The sequence below is a fragment of the Bidens hawaiensis genome, unplaced genomic scaffold, assembly GCF_021521415.1.
Source record: "Bidens hawaiensis isolate Kalapana, Puna unplaced genomic scaffold, B.hawaiensis_p1.1 tig00037997_1, whole genome shotgun sequence".
In the NCBI taxonomy this organism is placed as follows: Eukaryota; Viridiplantae; Streptophyta; class Magnoliopsida; order Asterales; family Asteraceae; genus Bidens; species Bidens hawaiensis.
Window position 1 is genome coordinate 50,489 of NW_027496640.1, and position 14,866 is coordinate 65,354.

The window sequence follows — 14,866 nt, forward strand, 5'->3', positions numbered from 1 at the left end:
TAATAATGTTTCAACAAACAATATTAAAGAGTTAATTAATCTTATTCTACAAGAACTACACTCTCACCCTAACATGATTCTTTGACTAGTTTTATTAGGCATAGTAACATAGATCCATGAGCATGTATATATGATTATCTTGAAAGATTAAAACTCAATTGTTGTTTGATCTTAAAGTTGATTTATTTCTTATTTCCGTCCGGTCACTAATAACTACATTGCTTTTAGATAATAATAGATAGAATCAACACACACAAGGAGTCCTACTAAAACAAAGAATACAACATAACATCTTAAACCATCAGAAAATAGCTCGCAGTAACATAGTAGAACATGTTTGAGCACACAGAAATCCAATTCCTACCATGATCCCTCAGCGCCAACTGTCGGGTTCTGAAAAGCAGCAAAGTTCCAAAAAGTCTTCAAAGAGTATGGTTGAGAAATAGTCAACCCTTCCTCTGTGATGTTTGCTATCTGTAATTTCAAATTTTAACAAATCAAAAAACACTTCAATCACTACCTATGATTAAAACAACATTATCACAATAATAACTTAACTTTTAAAAGGGCGATTTCAGTACTAGCTGAAACGGGCCGGTTTACAAATATAAATGTTTTACTTATGATTAACAAGCAGCATTTTATGATAGTAATCTAACTTCTGGATAAAACGAATTAGGATGTTTTATGTATTAAAAATATTATAAAAATAATTCGAATGACATCAATTCCATAAGTCCGTGACACATTCCTCTTTTATCGAATGTTTTGATCTGACCCTAATAAAACAAAATCTAAACGGGTCAAAACGTTTTGAGATAAAATACAACCCAAATGGGCTATACATGAATTCACACCTGAAGTTTATTGACAGCAGACCGATCACGATACAAAAGGTTACGCATGCATTTCTCCAGTAATTTGACGCCTTCCTCAAAAGTCAAATCTTCCCTCCATTCTTCACGAAGTATTGGGCGGGCTAGGTGGTTACCGAACCCGGTAGCAACATGATTGTCCTCAAAGTGTACACCAATCATGCTAACCTGCACATAATAATTAATAACCATATAATAAGAAATTTAAGCAATGCTCAGTGTTCAAAAACATAAAAATTCAACATAAAGAAACGAGAAATTAAACATTATCCAAATACTTACAGATCCTAAATACTTCTGGCCGTTTTTTACACCACCAAGTACAAGCGAATTCCAGAACGGGTCAAACTTGTTGCGACGATTGTACAAGACACGGGTTAGATAATTGTGCACCTCTTTAGGACCAAGTGAGTTCCCATCATCCCACATATTGTCATGCAAGCTGTATAAAACAACATCATAATTATTGCAACTATATTGTTTCAAAAGTATAGCTTCTAGAAACCAAAAACAAAAAAACAAAAAAATGCTTACATAAGTTCATCAAGGTAACAAAGAATCTCTTGAAAATCACTAATTTCTCCACTTGCACCAATCAGAGAATGTTTTCCTACTTGCTTCAACCGCTCCACACTCTTGTAACGGATGGTGGATCCATACGACCCTAATGATGGAGGATCTTTTGCGTGATACCTGGCGAGGTAAAGACAAAAGATCTGACCAAGAATGCGACAGCTCACTGACAGCAGCGTGGCAGACAGCACGCCACTGCACTGTGACCAATAGCCGCCGCCTGCTCACCAACTCCTGCCAGAGCACGTGCCTAGCCTGCAGTTGGTAGAAGACGAAGAGTGCACGGCACGCCTGCTCTATGTCAGACGCTACCTGTCCACCACTCACAGGCAAGGCACGTGCATAGGTTACAGTTGGTAGCGTGTTGGGCCGGCTAAACCCCTTGGATACCCACCTTCGGCTATAAAAGACAGCAAATGGTATTATCATTTCATCATCTACTATCTCGTATAACTTACTTGATAACTGCTCTAATAGTATTCATATACTTTTATATTCAAAGAGCAATATAGACTGATTCTCACGCCGGAGGGTGGTCACAAGGAGGAACCCCCCCCTTCTCAGTGACGAGCTTACGGTGTCTGTTTTGCAGGTTCCCTGAAGTACAACTTACTCTGCTGGACCTAACCTTCGTGGGAAACATTACTTAGCCCCCAGATTACCTATAATCTGCCCGGGGTCACTTAGTGTTTCTTCATTGGCGCCATCCGTGCATAAAAGCTAGAACTACATCTTTCTCCAGTTTTTCAAAACTTCCAAGATGACTAGAGAAACTCCGGTAACCACAACCCCAGCCACTGGGGTAAACACCGGCAACACAATGTTTACAAACACTACCCCAGCCACCCAAGCTGGGGGAAGTGAAGTACATTTTACGAACACTACCCCAGTCACTCGTGTAGGGGCAAGTGGAGTAAATATTCCACTGGGATTCACTGATGCCCAGCTGGAAAAACGAACTCGAGCCCCTCGCCAAACACTTGATCAAGTGAAGGCATGGGCCGAGGCACGTCAAAGAGAATTTCAGGCTGAGTTGGAAGAACGCTTGCGTTCAGTCCAACAAGCTGAGGAATTCGGTAGTACTCGCCAGCACCTCAACATGAGTAGTGAGTGCGAGTACTCAGACGACGAGAGGGAAGACTCCGACACCGACGCGAACCCTCGCCATAGGGCGAAAGGGAAGCGTAAGGAAACGGACCCCCAGCCAAAAAGGAATTTTGGGGAAGCATTCCAACCAGTCACGGAGAAAAGCTCGCGTGACTTCTCCAAGGCCTTTAGACCTACTGCCACAAACGCAGGAAGGTCAAAATTTGCTAGGGACATTGCAGAAGCAATCGCCCCGAGGAGTGCCAAACAAATGTCCAACATTGGCACATACGATGGTCTATCCGACCCAGATGACCATCTGAACAGGTTCATTGCGGGGGCAACCGTCAGTAACTGGACGGAGCCCACGTGGTGCTACATGTTCCAGATGACTCTGGTAGGAGCAGCCAGAGCATGGTTTGACCGTTTACCGGTCCACCACATTTATGACTGGGCAGACTTCCAGAACAAGTTCAGTCAACAGTTTAGTCAACAGAGGAAGCACACTGAGGAGCAGTGGACGATCCTCAACTGTGTGAGAGAAGAGGATGAATCCTTACTGGACTTCATCACCCGCTTCAACTCCAAGAAGCTGAGTCTGGGCAACGTCAGCGAAGACCTCGTTCGCGCCGCTTTCATTCAGGGCGCTGAGTACCCAGAACTTATCCGCACTTTGACGGGTAAAGACGGCATGCCATCCACATGGGATGCCATAATGACGGCAGCCAAGCGCTTTGCCGAAACGGAGAAACAGCTGGGAAGAGATCTCCCCCAGAATACAAACCTCTACACACAGAGGACAAGGGAGAACAATGTGAGAGCCGCCCGGCTAAACAAAAAGAGGCGGCAAGGTATTTGGCAGTCAAGGATTAACTTTGACACCCCCTCAAGCTCTCGCCCTCTGGTTGGCGGAAGGGACAACACGCACCCTTCCAACCGGAAGAACCGTTGGACGCCACTCACCAAGAGCGTCACGGAGATATTTGCCACGGAAAAACTGCCATGGCCAAAAGCCCCAGCGATCCGACAGAAACCCAATGCGGATCAAAGCAAGTCTTGTGACTTCCATGGGACAAAGGGCCACAGCACTGAGGAGTGCACATCCTTGAGGGACATCGTCGAGACATTCGTCAAGGATGGGAGGTTGCAACACCTCGTGGCATCTATCAAGAAAGGGGGAAGAAACGACAACAGGTACAGGGGTAACGGACGAAAGCCCGTCGACATCAGCATCAACATGGTCCATGGTAAGGTCAGAGGAAGAAAGAGACCGATGACCGAGCCATGCGCATGGAAGGAAGCAGAAGTGCGCTTCCCGCGAGTGCCGGGAGGCCCAAACAAAGAAGGCCCCATTGTCATTAAAAGCCAGCTGGGGCACTACATCACCTCCCGCACACTCGTTGACAATGGCGCATCGTCGACAGTGATGTACAGGCAGTTCTTCGACAAGCTCGACGATGAAGACAAGGAACGCCTGGAGACGGTCTACGCTTCAATGGAGGGGTTTGACGGCAGCATGAACACTCCCTTGGGCATCCTATCTTTCCCCGTCACTCTCACCGATGGGAATTATTCACGCACGGAGGATGTGGATTTTGTTGTAATGAAAAAACCACATCATACGTATGACATCCTATTCGGGAGAGACGGGATGGCAAGATTCAACGCCGTGGTATCCTCAGTCCACGGCATGATGGGATGGCCAACAACTGACGGCGTAGCGATGATCACGGGCATTCCCCAGGTATGCATCGCATCTGTCTCTTCTAAACCCAAACCGAAGATGGCCAAACAAACCATCACTGAACCTGAACAGTGGGCATTCAATGGGAAATATCCTGATCAGGCCGTTACCATTGGCCCGACAATTGTTGATCCAACACGCACCTTACTCAAGCGCTTACTGCAGCGAAACGCAGACATCTTCGCGTGGACACCAGCCGACATGACTGGTGTACCCCGGAGTAAGGCAGAGCATAAGCTCAAATGCGATCCGGCCGTTACGCCGATCGTACAAAAGCGCAGAGTAATGGGGCCCGAGCAAACCAACGCGTGCAGAACCCAAGTCAAGGAACTCCTTGATGCGGGCATCGTGCGCGTTAGCAAATATCAAACGTGGGTTGCAAATCCCGTAATGGTACCGAAGAATAACAAACAATGGCGCATGTGCATAGATTTCAAAGATTTGAACAAAGCATGCCCCAAAGATTGTTATCCGTTACCAGAAATTGATCTCAAGGTGGATTCGGTGGCACCATTTCGCCTTAAATGCTTCTTGGATGCGTATAAGGGGTACCATCAAATCCACATGGCTGTAGATGACCAGGACAAAACCGCCTTTCGGACGCCCGATGGCACATTTTGTTATAAAATGATGCCATTCGGACTTAAGAACGCCGGGTCCACGTACCAACGACTAATGGACAAAGAGTTTCACGCCCAAATTGGGAGAAACTTGGAAGTCTATATGGATGATTTGGTCATCAAAAGCCCCGAGCCAGAGGCGATGTTGAAAGACATTGAGGAAACTTTCAACACGCTCAGAAAGATAAACATGAAGCTCAACCCGAGCAAGTGTTCATTTGGGGTGGAAGAAGGGAAGTTCTTGGGAGTCATTATTACTAAAGATGGCTTCAGAGCGAACCCTGAAAAAGTCGAAGCCATTGTCAAAATGGAATCACCTACCACCATAAAACAGGCTCAAACACTGAACGGACGACTAGTCGCGCTTAACCGCTTTTTGGCAAACCATGCGGATAGGTCGTTCCCATTTGTGTCAACACTAAGAAATTGTTTAAAGAAAACGCACTTCCGCTGGACACCAGAAGCGGAAGCAGCTTTCCAGGAGATTCGATCACGCCTGATCGAACTCCCAACACTCACAGCACCACAAGCGGGAGAGGAGTTAATCCTATACCTCTCCGCAACAGATAGAGCAACCGGGGCAGTCCTGCTTGTAGAACGAAAAGGCATCCAGATGCCAATCTATTATGTTAGCCGCGTGCTGGCAGACGCGGAAACCCGGTACTCTACCCTGGAAAAACTGGTCTTGGCACTTATACACGCTTCACGCAGGTTGAGACGATATTTCCAGGGTCACCCAATCACTATTCTCACCAACTTCAAACTCTCAAATGTTCTAGGCAAACCCGAGTTATCGGGACGCCTAGCCAAATGGGCAATTGAATTGGGAGAATATGCGATTCAATACAAGCCGAGACCAGCCATTAAAGGCCAGGTCCTGGCTGATTTTATTGCAGAAGTCCCCGCTGCGCGGGAGAAAGAGTGCCAGGAGGAGGTTCAACCCTCCCCAGCACACGAAATCGATGAGGTCTGGCGACTCTACACTGATGGAGCAGCTAGTAACGAGGGTTCAGGCGCAGGGTTAAAATTAACAAACCCAGCAGGCCAGGAATATACTTATGCTATTCGGCTGGATTTCCCAAGTACGAATAACGAAGCTGAATATGAAGCATTCCTGGCCGGATTGAGGATTGCGCGTAAAATGGGTGTAAAAAATTTGGAAGCCCATGTAGATTCCATGCTAGTGGCAAACCAAATAAACGGGACGTACACGGCTGTGAATGACACAATGGCCCTGTACCTCGCCCAGGCCAAAGCCATCATGCGCGATTTTAATGATTGTAAAGTGATACATGTCAAGCGCAGCGAAAACAAATCTGCGGATGCGTTAAGTAAGCTTGCATCACTGGCCTTCACCCACTTGGGAAAGGACATCCGCGTGGAACTCCTCGAAACACCATCAGTCCCGCACAAGGAAATTTGTGTCATCCAAACCGGTACAGAAACATGGATGACCCCAATAATAAAATACCTTGAAGCAGGAACGTTACCAGAGTCGAAGTCACAGGCAAGAAAACTACGCTGTAAAGCACTGAATTATCAGCTGGTCAATGACACCCTTTACAGACGTAACTTTCTTGGCCCATTGTTAAGATGCGTAGACAACCAAGATGCTGACTACCTCCTAAGGGAGGTTCACGAAGGCATCTGTGGAGTACACGCAGGCCCCCGCGCTGTGGTAGCCAAGCTAAACAACGCGGGATACTTCTGGCCGGGTATGCATATGGACGCGTTGGCATACATCAGAAAATGCAGATCTTGTCAGCTTTACGCACCCAACACGCATCGCCCGAAAAATGAACTTGTTCCTGTCACTTCCTCGTGGCCATTTCAGAAGTGGGCCATTGATGTGACAGGCCCATTTCCAACAGCAGCTGGGAATGTTCAGTTCCTAGTGGTAGCCATTGACTACTTCACCAAATGGATAGAAGCGAAACCTTTAGCCCAAACAACTGCAAAGCATATCAAAAAATTTATTTGGGAATTTATTATTTGTCGTTTTGGACTTCCACAGAATTTGGTAAGCGACAATGGCACCAACTTTGCTGACAAGAAGCTACAGCAGTGGCTGAAAGAACTTCAAATCACCCACACCTTTACCTCAGTGGCACACCCGCAAGGTAACGGTGAGGTAGAAAGAGCAAACAAGAGCATCGTCGAAGGCATCAAGAAAAGACTCTTGGAACACAGATCCGGCTGGGTGGACGAGCTTCCGCACGTCCTTTGGGCAAACAGAACGCTGAAGAAGACCAGTACGGGAGAAACCCCGTTCAGTCTCACTTATGGCACTGAAGCCATGATCCCAGTCGAAATCGGTTTACCCTCACCAAGGGTCTTAATCCAACCAGAAGACAATGATGCGGAAAGACGGTTAGACCTTATGCTAACCGAAGAGCGCAGAGACTTAGCCGCCGTGCGTGAAGAAAACTACAAACGACAAATGCAAAAGTACTACAACACGCGGGTAAAACTCTGCAACTTCAAGGAAGGAGACTACATACTGCGTAACAACGAGGCTTCGAACCAACAACGCCCAGGAAAGTTGGCCCCGATTTGGGAAGGGCCATACATTATCAAAGAAGTTCTGGGAAAGGGCGCGTACCGGCTCGAAAGGCTCGATGGCACTCCCATCCCTAGAACATGGAATGGAGCTCAATTACGCAAATGTTATATGTAGATCAATTCCAACTTGTAAAGAAAAGGCCTAGAGCCACTTCTAATGGAAATGATTCTCCTTTCATGATGTATTGATAGCTTGTAACCTATGAACTTCCCTTACGGGAAGAAGTAGTTGCGTGTGGAAGGCGGCAATACCCGCATAAACACAACGCCAAAATGTTAAAAAGTTCTAAGGAAAACCTACACGCAGGTCAGATGAAGGTAAAGTTTAGCCATCCTTGTAAGTGCAAGTGACGGTCTTACCCGCACAATCACGAACAAGGAAGCCAAACTTAACTTACCATCTACCACGTTAAAAGGTTAACTTATGAACACTTAAAAAAGAAGAAAAACCTACACGCAGGTCAGATATAGGTCTAAAGTTAAAGCCATCCTACTAAGTGCAAGTGACGGTTACACCCGCACAATCACGAAAGAGGAAGCGAAAACTTTAGTCCATTATCAACCACGTTCAAAGGTTTAACTTAATGCCTTAGAAATTTCGAAAAGGAAACCTACACGCAGGTCAGATAGAGGGTAAAGATTAGCCATCCTACCAAGTGCAAGTGACGGTTTTACCCGCACAATCACGAAGGAGGAGGCGAAACTTTAACACATCATCAACCACGTTCAAAGGTTCTTATTCTAAACACTTGGAAAATTGCTAAATCAAACTAAGTATGCAAGTCATAAGTTTATAAAGCAAGGAACCCAAGGAAGGAAATAACAATCTTATACGCAAAGAGATTAATATTTCACAATCAATTACAAGAATGGCTGGGTAACTACCCGCCTAAAAGAAATCTATACAAAGCTAAGTCTATCCTAGCAGCGGGAAGGGATCTTCAGGATCAGGCTTCAGGGCCACCTCCGCTTGGGCCAGCACCATCAGAGCGCGGCTGCCCAAGGAAAGCCTTAAGGATGTTTAGCCCATCATCAGCAGCAGCAGCTTCATTCACCTTCTCCACCACTGGATGCGGGAAGGCAGCGTACTGGTTCACAGCTTGGTCATAAGCAGCTTCAGTGTTAACATTGAATAAAGGGAAGTTGGAGGGCGGAAAGCCTCTCTCAGCAAACCCTAGACCAAGCAGGAAGCCAGTCTTCTGCCCATCCTCATGAGAAGCGTTGAGGGCTGCGCTCATCGCATCGTCATAAGAGGTCTCTGAAAGGACCTGACGCACAACCTACAAAAGAATTAAAGTTAGAACATTTTCTAATTACGAGCAGAAAGCGTAAAGAAAAAGAGGATACCTGAGGCAACGCTTCTCGAAGCAGCCATTGGAGGGTAGCTTGACTTTCTTTGTAAGCACGTTCGGCTCCGCTTTTATCAAGGTTGGCAAGTTGAATTTCCTTGGCGGCAGCTTCTTCGACGCTTTGAAGTTTCCTCTCAGTGCGGTCAAGCACCCCCCTCTGGTCAAGGATCTCTTGCAGCTTCTTGGCATCTTCCATTGCCAAGGCGTCATGAGCATGTTGAAGAGCTTTTAATTTGCATTTAAGCTGCTCATTCTCTTCGCGAAGCGGCTCAGCAACAGCTTCAGCCTTGGCAGCCCTCTCAGTTGAGTTTCGCGCAGTCTCCTTAGCCAGCCGAAGCTGTTCATTCACAGCTTGGGCAGCCTTGGAGCGGGCCTCGAGTCGCGCCTGGACTTCAACCTCGAGGGCCTTGAATGCCTTCTCCTTCTCGGCTGCGGGCAGCGGCCAACTGCCGGTTCTCCTCCCGAAGAGCCCGCGCTTCAGATACATCTTTGGCGCGAGCTGCTTTTAACTTGTCGTTTTCACGACAAAGCAGCTCGACGCGGGGCTGCGTTCGGGCCTGGAGAACCCGAAGCTCATTGGTTAGCCTACCCTCTTGGTAGCTAGCCATGGCTTCCCCCAACGCACCATGAGGAGCAGCGTGGCGAGCCCAGTCCACGCACTCCACAGGGGTGCGAAGGGTTGTTCCTCGGCGTATGTTCCATCTTGGAACATACACTTCATTGGAATCCGACACTGCAAAAGAAACAAAGGCAGTTAGGAAAAGATGACAAAAATATACAAAGAAAAAAGAACCCTACGTACCTGTAGGGTCAATAACAGGCCGATAGCCGCCAAACCCATCACCTGAACCTAAAGGAAATCCATCCAACAGGTCAGGCAGACGGGAAGGTGGCATAGATCGGCGGGAAGCCCGGCGCGTACCTGATGGTCCGGCCGTCGGTGCCGTTGGCGCAGGTATAGTGGCAGCCGCCGTGGTAGCCATTGTTGGCGCCGACTGCTCAGCAACAGTAACCGCCGGCTCCGTGAAAGATGCTGTAAAAACTGCACTCACGGCCGGCGGAGACACCTTCGCAGCTGGAACAGCCTCAGGAAGGCTGGAACCAGCGGAAGCAAGCGTAGACGCTTGGGTCGACGCCTCGGGAAGGCTGACCGAGCCTACCGTCATTGGCGGGGGAATACTTACTCCAACTCCACCCTGGAATGCGTCAACATCCGCACCTGCACGAGCAAAAGTGTTAGAAAAATTTATTCGAAACAAATCTAGACAAGAATTATGGGGGTACTTACGGGGTCTCTTGAGCTTGAACGCACGGACGAGCGGGGGCGAACCCGATGGAGCCGGCCTCTTAACACCGGTAACCGTCGTCGTCGCTGCCTCCCCGGAGGTAACACCTGCAGCCTCCGGAACGGTGGTCTCTTCACCACCGGGCTTCCCCGCCACCTCTGCATTATCTGACTCCGAGTCAGATAGGACTACCGGGTCGGCCGTAGAGGCCACCTTCTCCTTGCCTTTCCCGACGGCAGCCTTTTTCTTCCGCACCAGCGGAGGACCTTCTGCGGATTCCTCAGAAGAAGAAATGTCATGAACTCCAGCAGCAGGCACAGCATTGAGAGGATCAGGGTAGAAGATAGGCTTACCTGGCCGTCGGTGGCTCAGGATCTCTTGGCCTGGCGGGTAAACCTCCACGAACCGACCCGCAGTCTGCTCTAAGATGGGCAACTCGTTCTCGTCCAGAGCACGAGTACCCATCCGCGCAGGACCATCTTCCTCCCGCGGATTCAGGAGCGATTGAAGATCGTTACCCTCTGAAATCAACAAGAAAGTTAGAAAAAATCGTAGTCAGCAAAAAGAAACAAGACATACCATAAGGGGTAGAGTTCGAACCATATTCAAGGACGATCGGAACCTTATCCGCATTCGCCGCCTTCCACACCCGGCTCATCCCCAGCATCACCATCGCCGACTCTGGAAAACGGAAAACCGGGGACTGGACCCGGGATATCTTCGCAAACCATTCCGCCTCCTCGTAGTTGATGGCGGGAAGGTTCGGAAGCGGCTGGCCATTCTTGAACTTCATGGCAATGGGGATGGCTCGAGCGGATATGAAGAAGAACTCTCTCCTCCATGAGCGAAGACTCCGCTCGGTGGCACAAATCTTTAAACCCTTGATACGGGTTGTAAGAGTGTACCACCCTTGGATGCACCTCCAAGTATAGAAGGTCATCAGGCGGTCAACGAGGGGCTCAAGGCCCAGTATCCGGCACACCCACTCAAAGTGCCGGACCTTGGCAATAGCCATGGGGTGCACCTCTGTCAAGTGCACACCGTGCCTCTCTAGGACACGGTACACAAACTTTGTCAACGGAAACCTAAGGTTCCCATAGACAAAGAATGCAGCATAAACCCCGATCTTGCCACTTGGGGCATCGTACACAGTATGGTGGGGCTCAGGAAACTCAGGCTCGAGAGACTCGAGCATGAACTTCCTGACGATATACTGGTACAGCTCGGCAGGAAGAGAACACTGGCATTCACCAGCAGTCTTCTGGTCATCAGCATCGTGAGAAGACATGGTGGAAGAAAGAAGAGATTTCGGAATAATGCTTTACTGAAAAAGAAATTCGCCGGAAATTACTTGAGAAGAAGAGATGAAAGTGGAAAGTGTGAATTGCAAATAACCTTCTCCCCTTTATATAGTAATCGCAATTAATGCGATGCATTTAATACGGAAGAAAGAGAAAGCAAAGGTGCAATGACACTATGACGCGTGGCAAAAACAAACTGGCAACAGCTGTCAAAAGGACGTGTGCCAGAGATTTCGCGGCCACGCGCCCGAAATCCCGTGCCCACGCGCCTGAAAAAGCAACTGGAATGACCACATAATGTCATGTCGCCATAACTTCTGGCACGTCCTGACAGTCAGAAGAAACCGTCGCACGACGTTTGAGGTATTGGGTTGTTATCCATCCACCAACCCTTCAAATTTCAAAATTTAAAAATTTGAAGACTTAAGGTTCAAAAAATAAGCGGGAAAATACCCCTTACCTTGGCAAACAAGTAACCATAAGCCGGGTGTGGGTACAGTGTAAAGGCAAAACCCTTCACATACCTAACACCCGCAGGGAATTGAAGCCAAAATATTTGGCAACCAAGTAACCATAAGACGGGTGCGGGTACAGTGTAAAGGCAAAACCCTTCACATACCTAGCACCCGCAGGGAATGGACGCCAGGAATACCTTGGAAGTAAAGTAACCGTAAGACGGGTGCGGGTACAGTGTAAAGGCAAAACCCTTCACATACCTAGCACCCGCTGAGAATTGAAACCAAGAAGGATCTTCTGGGCAATGCTTGCGGAAGCGGAAATAACATCCCCGCATAGCGGGAACATCGAGTACTACGTTGTTTGAGGCTCCAAGATGGAATTGGTGGTTTAAACATAATTGATCACTATGTTCAAAACCTACCAGAACCACAGGGAGAATCCGCACAACTAAGACTCAGTGCTCCTGACTTGCGAGGAGGTTACAGACCTACCCGCATCATACCCAAAGACCAAGCAGGAAACTCGGGAATTTCTGCAAGTGACAAGGACTTCCGCGGGAAGAACCCCCATGGAAAACCTTACAAAAACCCCTTTTCAAAACCCTTTGCTTAAGTCCAAAAGTTCACCTCACTTTATTAGACATTCATGAGAAGAACATTGGACTGGGGGGACTTGAAGAGGTAGGTCCCAGCAGGGCTCAGTTGGTCCCGCATGACTCACCTTGAACAGGGATGTCTGCGCAAAGACCATCTACTCCCGCAGGACCCACCATGCTCAGAGAAGCCTACGCGCAGTATGCAAGCTGCATACGCAGGGAAAAGCCTCCCAATGGTAAAGTAACCCGCCTGTTCCCGCAGTTGCGGATACAAGCCATCAGGGAAGGCTACCCGCACAGCATAGCTACACGCATAAGGCTTAACACTTACAAATATTCAGTGTCACCTGAAAGAATGAGCAAAGGCGGGAGGGGGAAAACTCCCGCCAAAATGGGCCAGTCCGTATGATGGAGGATCTTTTGCGTGATACCTGGCGAGGTAAAGACAAAAGATCTGACCAAGAATGCGACAGCTCACTGACAGCAGCGTGGCAGACAGCACGCCACTGCACTGTGACCAATAGCCGCCGCCTGCTCACCAACTCCTGCCAGAGCACGTGCCTAGCCTGCAGTTGGTAGAAGACGAAGAGTGCACGGCACGCCTGCTCTATGTCAGACGCTACCTGTCCACCACTCACAGGCAAGGCACGTGCATAGGTTACAGTTGGTAGCGTGTTGGGCCGGCTAAACCCCTTGGATACCCACCTTCGGCTATAAAAGACAGCAAATGGTATTATCATTTCATCATCTACTATCTCGTATAACTTACTTGATAACTGCTCTAATAGTATTCATATACTTTTATATTCAAAGAGCAATATAGACTGATTCTCACGCCGGAGGGTGGTCACAAGGAGGAACCCCCCCCTTCTCAGTGACGAGCTTACGGTGTCTGTTTTGCAGGTTCCCTGAAGTACAACTTACTCTGCTGGACCTAACCTTCGTGGGAAACATTACTTAGCCCCCAGATTACCTATAATCTGCCCGGGGTCACTTAGTGTTTCTTCATCAAGGTAACAAAGAATCTCTTGAAAATCACTAATTTCTCCACTTGCACCAATCAGAGAATGTTTTCCTACTTGCTTCAACCGCTCCACACTCTTGTAACGGATGGTGGATCCATACGACCCTAATGAAGCAAATATCAAAGGAATTAATAATTCAACTTTTACAAATGAGTTTATAATTAAATACAAACAAATGCCCTTATCTTTCGGTTGTACGTTACATTAAATTATGTCCATATAACACAAACTTATCATCATCACATACTCGTGTTTAAAGTTGATGACTTTAACTGATTAATAAATGAATATGAGGGTATCTAATGAATCTAACCTCCCATGTCAGCAGCCATGAGAATACCATCTTTGTATTTGATCCCAATCACAGATGTACCTGTAACATATGGGTACCTGGTTTTTTAAAAAGAAAAAGAATGAATATTAACATTATAAAATCCTTGTATTATATGAATAATGTATATAGTAGAGATAGAAGAGTATATATAGTTACTGAGTCCTTTGAGAATCTCCTTCTGAGCTCATCAATAAACTAGTTTCATTATGAGAAGAAACCATATCTGCAAACACTACTACATATACACAAAACACAAATTAATAAAAAACGAGATTGCAATTAGCTGGTAACAGCCTTCAGATTCAAATTGTGTTGATGAACCGATAGGTAAATAAAAGTAATAAGGGGAAAACCTAGGTAGTACTTATTACACATCAATGCTAACAGAGGATCAGAAGTAAATGAAGCTACTGAATCAAAATTAGAAATTTGGTGGCATAAAAACATGGAATATCATAAACAAGAATGAAGGATTGAATAATATGAGAAAAGAGCAAAACAAATTAAATTAGGGCAAAATAGTGAAGAAGATGAATGATTAGAGTCTGACTGACCTGGTGTTATTAATCGAAGCTTTGGGTGGTGATGACGGGAATCGAGAGACGAGTTATTTGCAGGTTTAGTTTAATTCTTCTCCATAAGTTGTGTTTATTTTTTTTCACTTTTGCCCCCATTGAGGCCAAAATGGAATTTAAACACTTTCAGATAGGCCGTCTTCGAGAATTGAAAAAAAAAATTAGGTAGAAGAAAAAAAATATTTTGTATATGATTTTGTTGGGTTTAAATAATTTGTTTTTTAAATTGATTTCCTTATTTATGATTTGGGTTGTATAAAAACTGTTATATAAAAATTACGCTTAAAAATGTCTCAAATGAGACTAGAGCCTACAACCTTTTGGTCGAAAGTCATACATGTTTGTCACTAGACCAAGTTAGTTGTTATATTACTAAGTTTAAACATTAAATATACATATCGTTTTTTCATAAACATACATTTAAAAATTTCAGGCCTATGGCCGTTGACCACTCTGTCATAGGCCATGGGTGGCCATGTTCA

At 46.6% G+C, this 14,866-nt stretch overlaps 1 protein-coding gene across 1 annotated transcript; it reads right to left on the minus strand.

Annotated features, from left to right (window-relative positions):
* Positions 1-186: 186 nt before the first annotated feature.
* LOC143589875 (proteasome subunit beta type-4-like) lies at positions 187-14,039 on the minus strand. The gene is made up of 7 exons (XM_077070511.1): positions 13,966-14,039; positions 13,789-13,865; positions 13,408-13,579; positions 1,410-1,568; positions 1,158-1,317; positions 858-1,043; positions 187-474 (listed from the first exon to the last, which is right to left on the minus strand). The coding sequence occupies exons 1-7, from the start codon at positions 14,028-14,030 to the stop codon at positions 361-363; spliced, it is 933 nt and encodes a 310-aa protein (XP_076926626.1). The 5' UTR covers positions 14,031-14,039; the 3' UTR covers positions 187-360.
* Between the last annotated feature and the right edge of the window lie 827 nt (positions 14,040-14,866).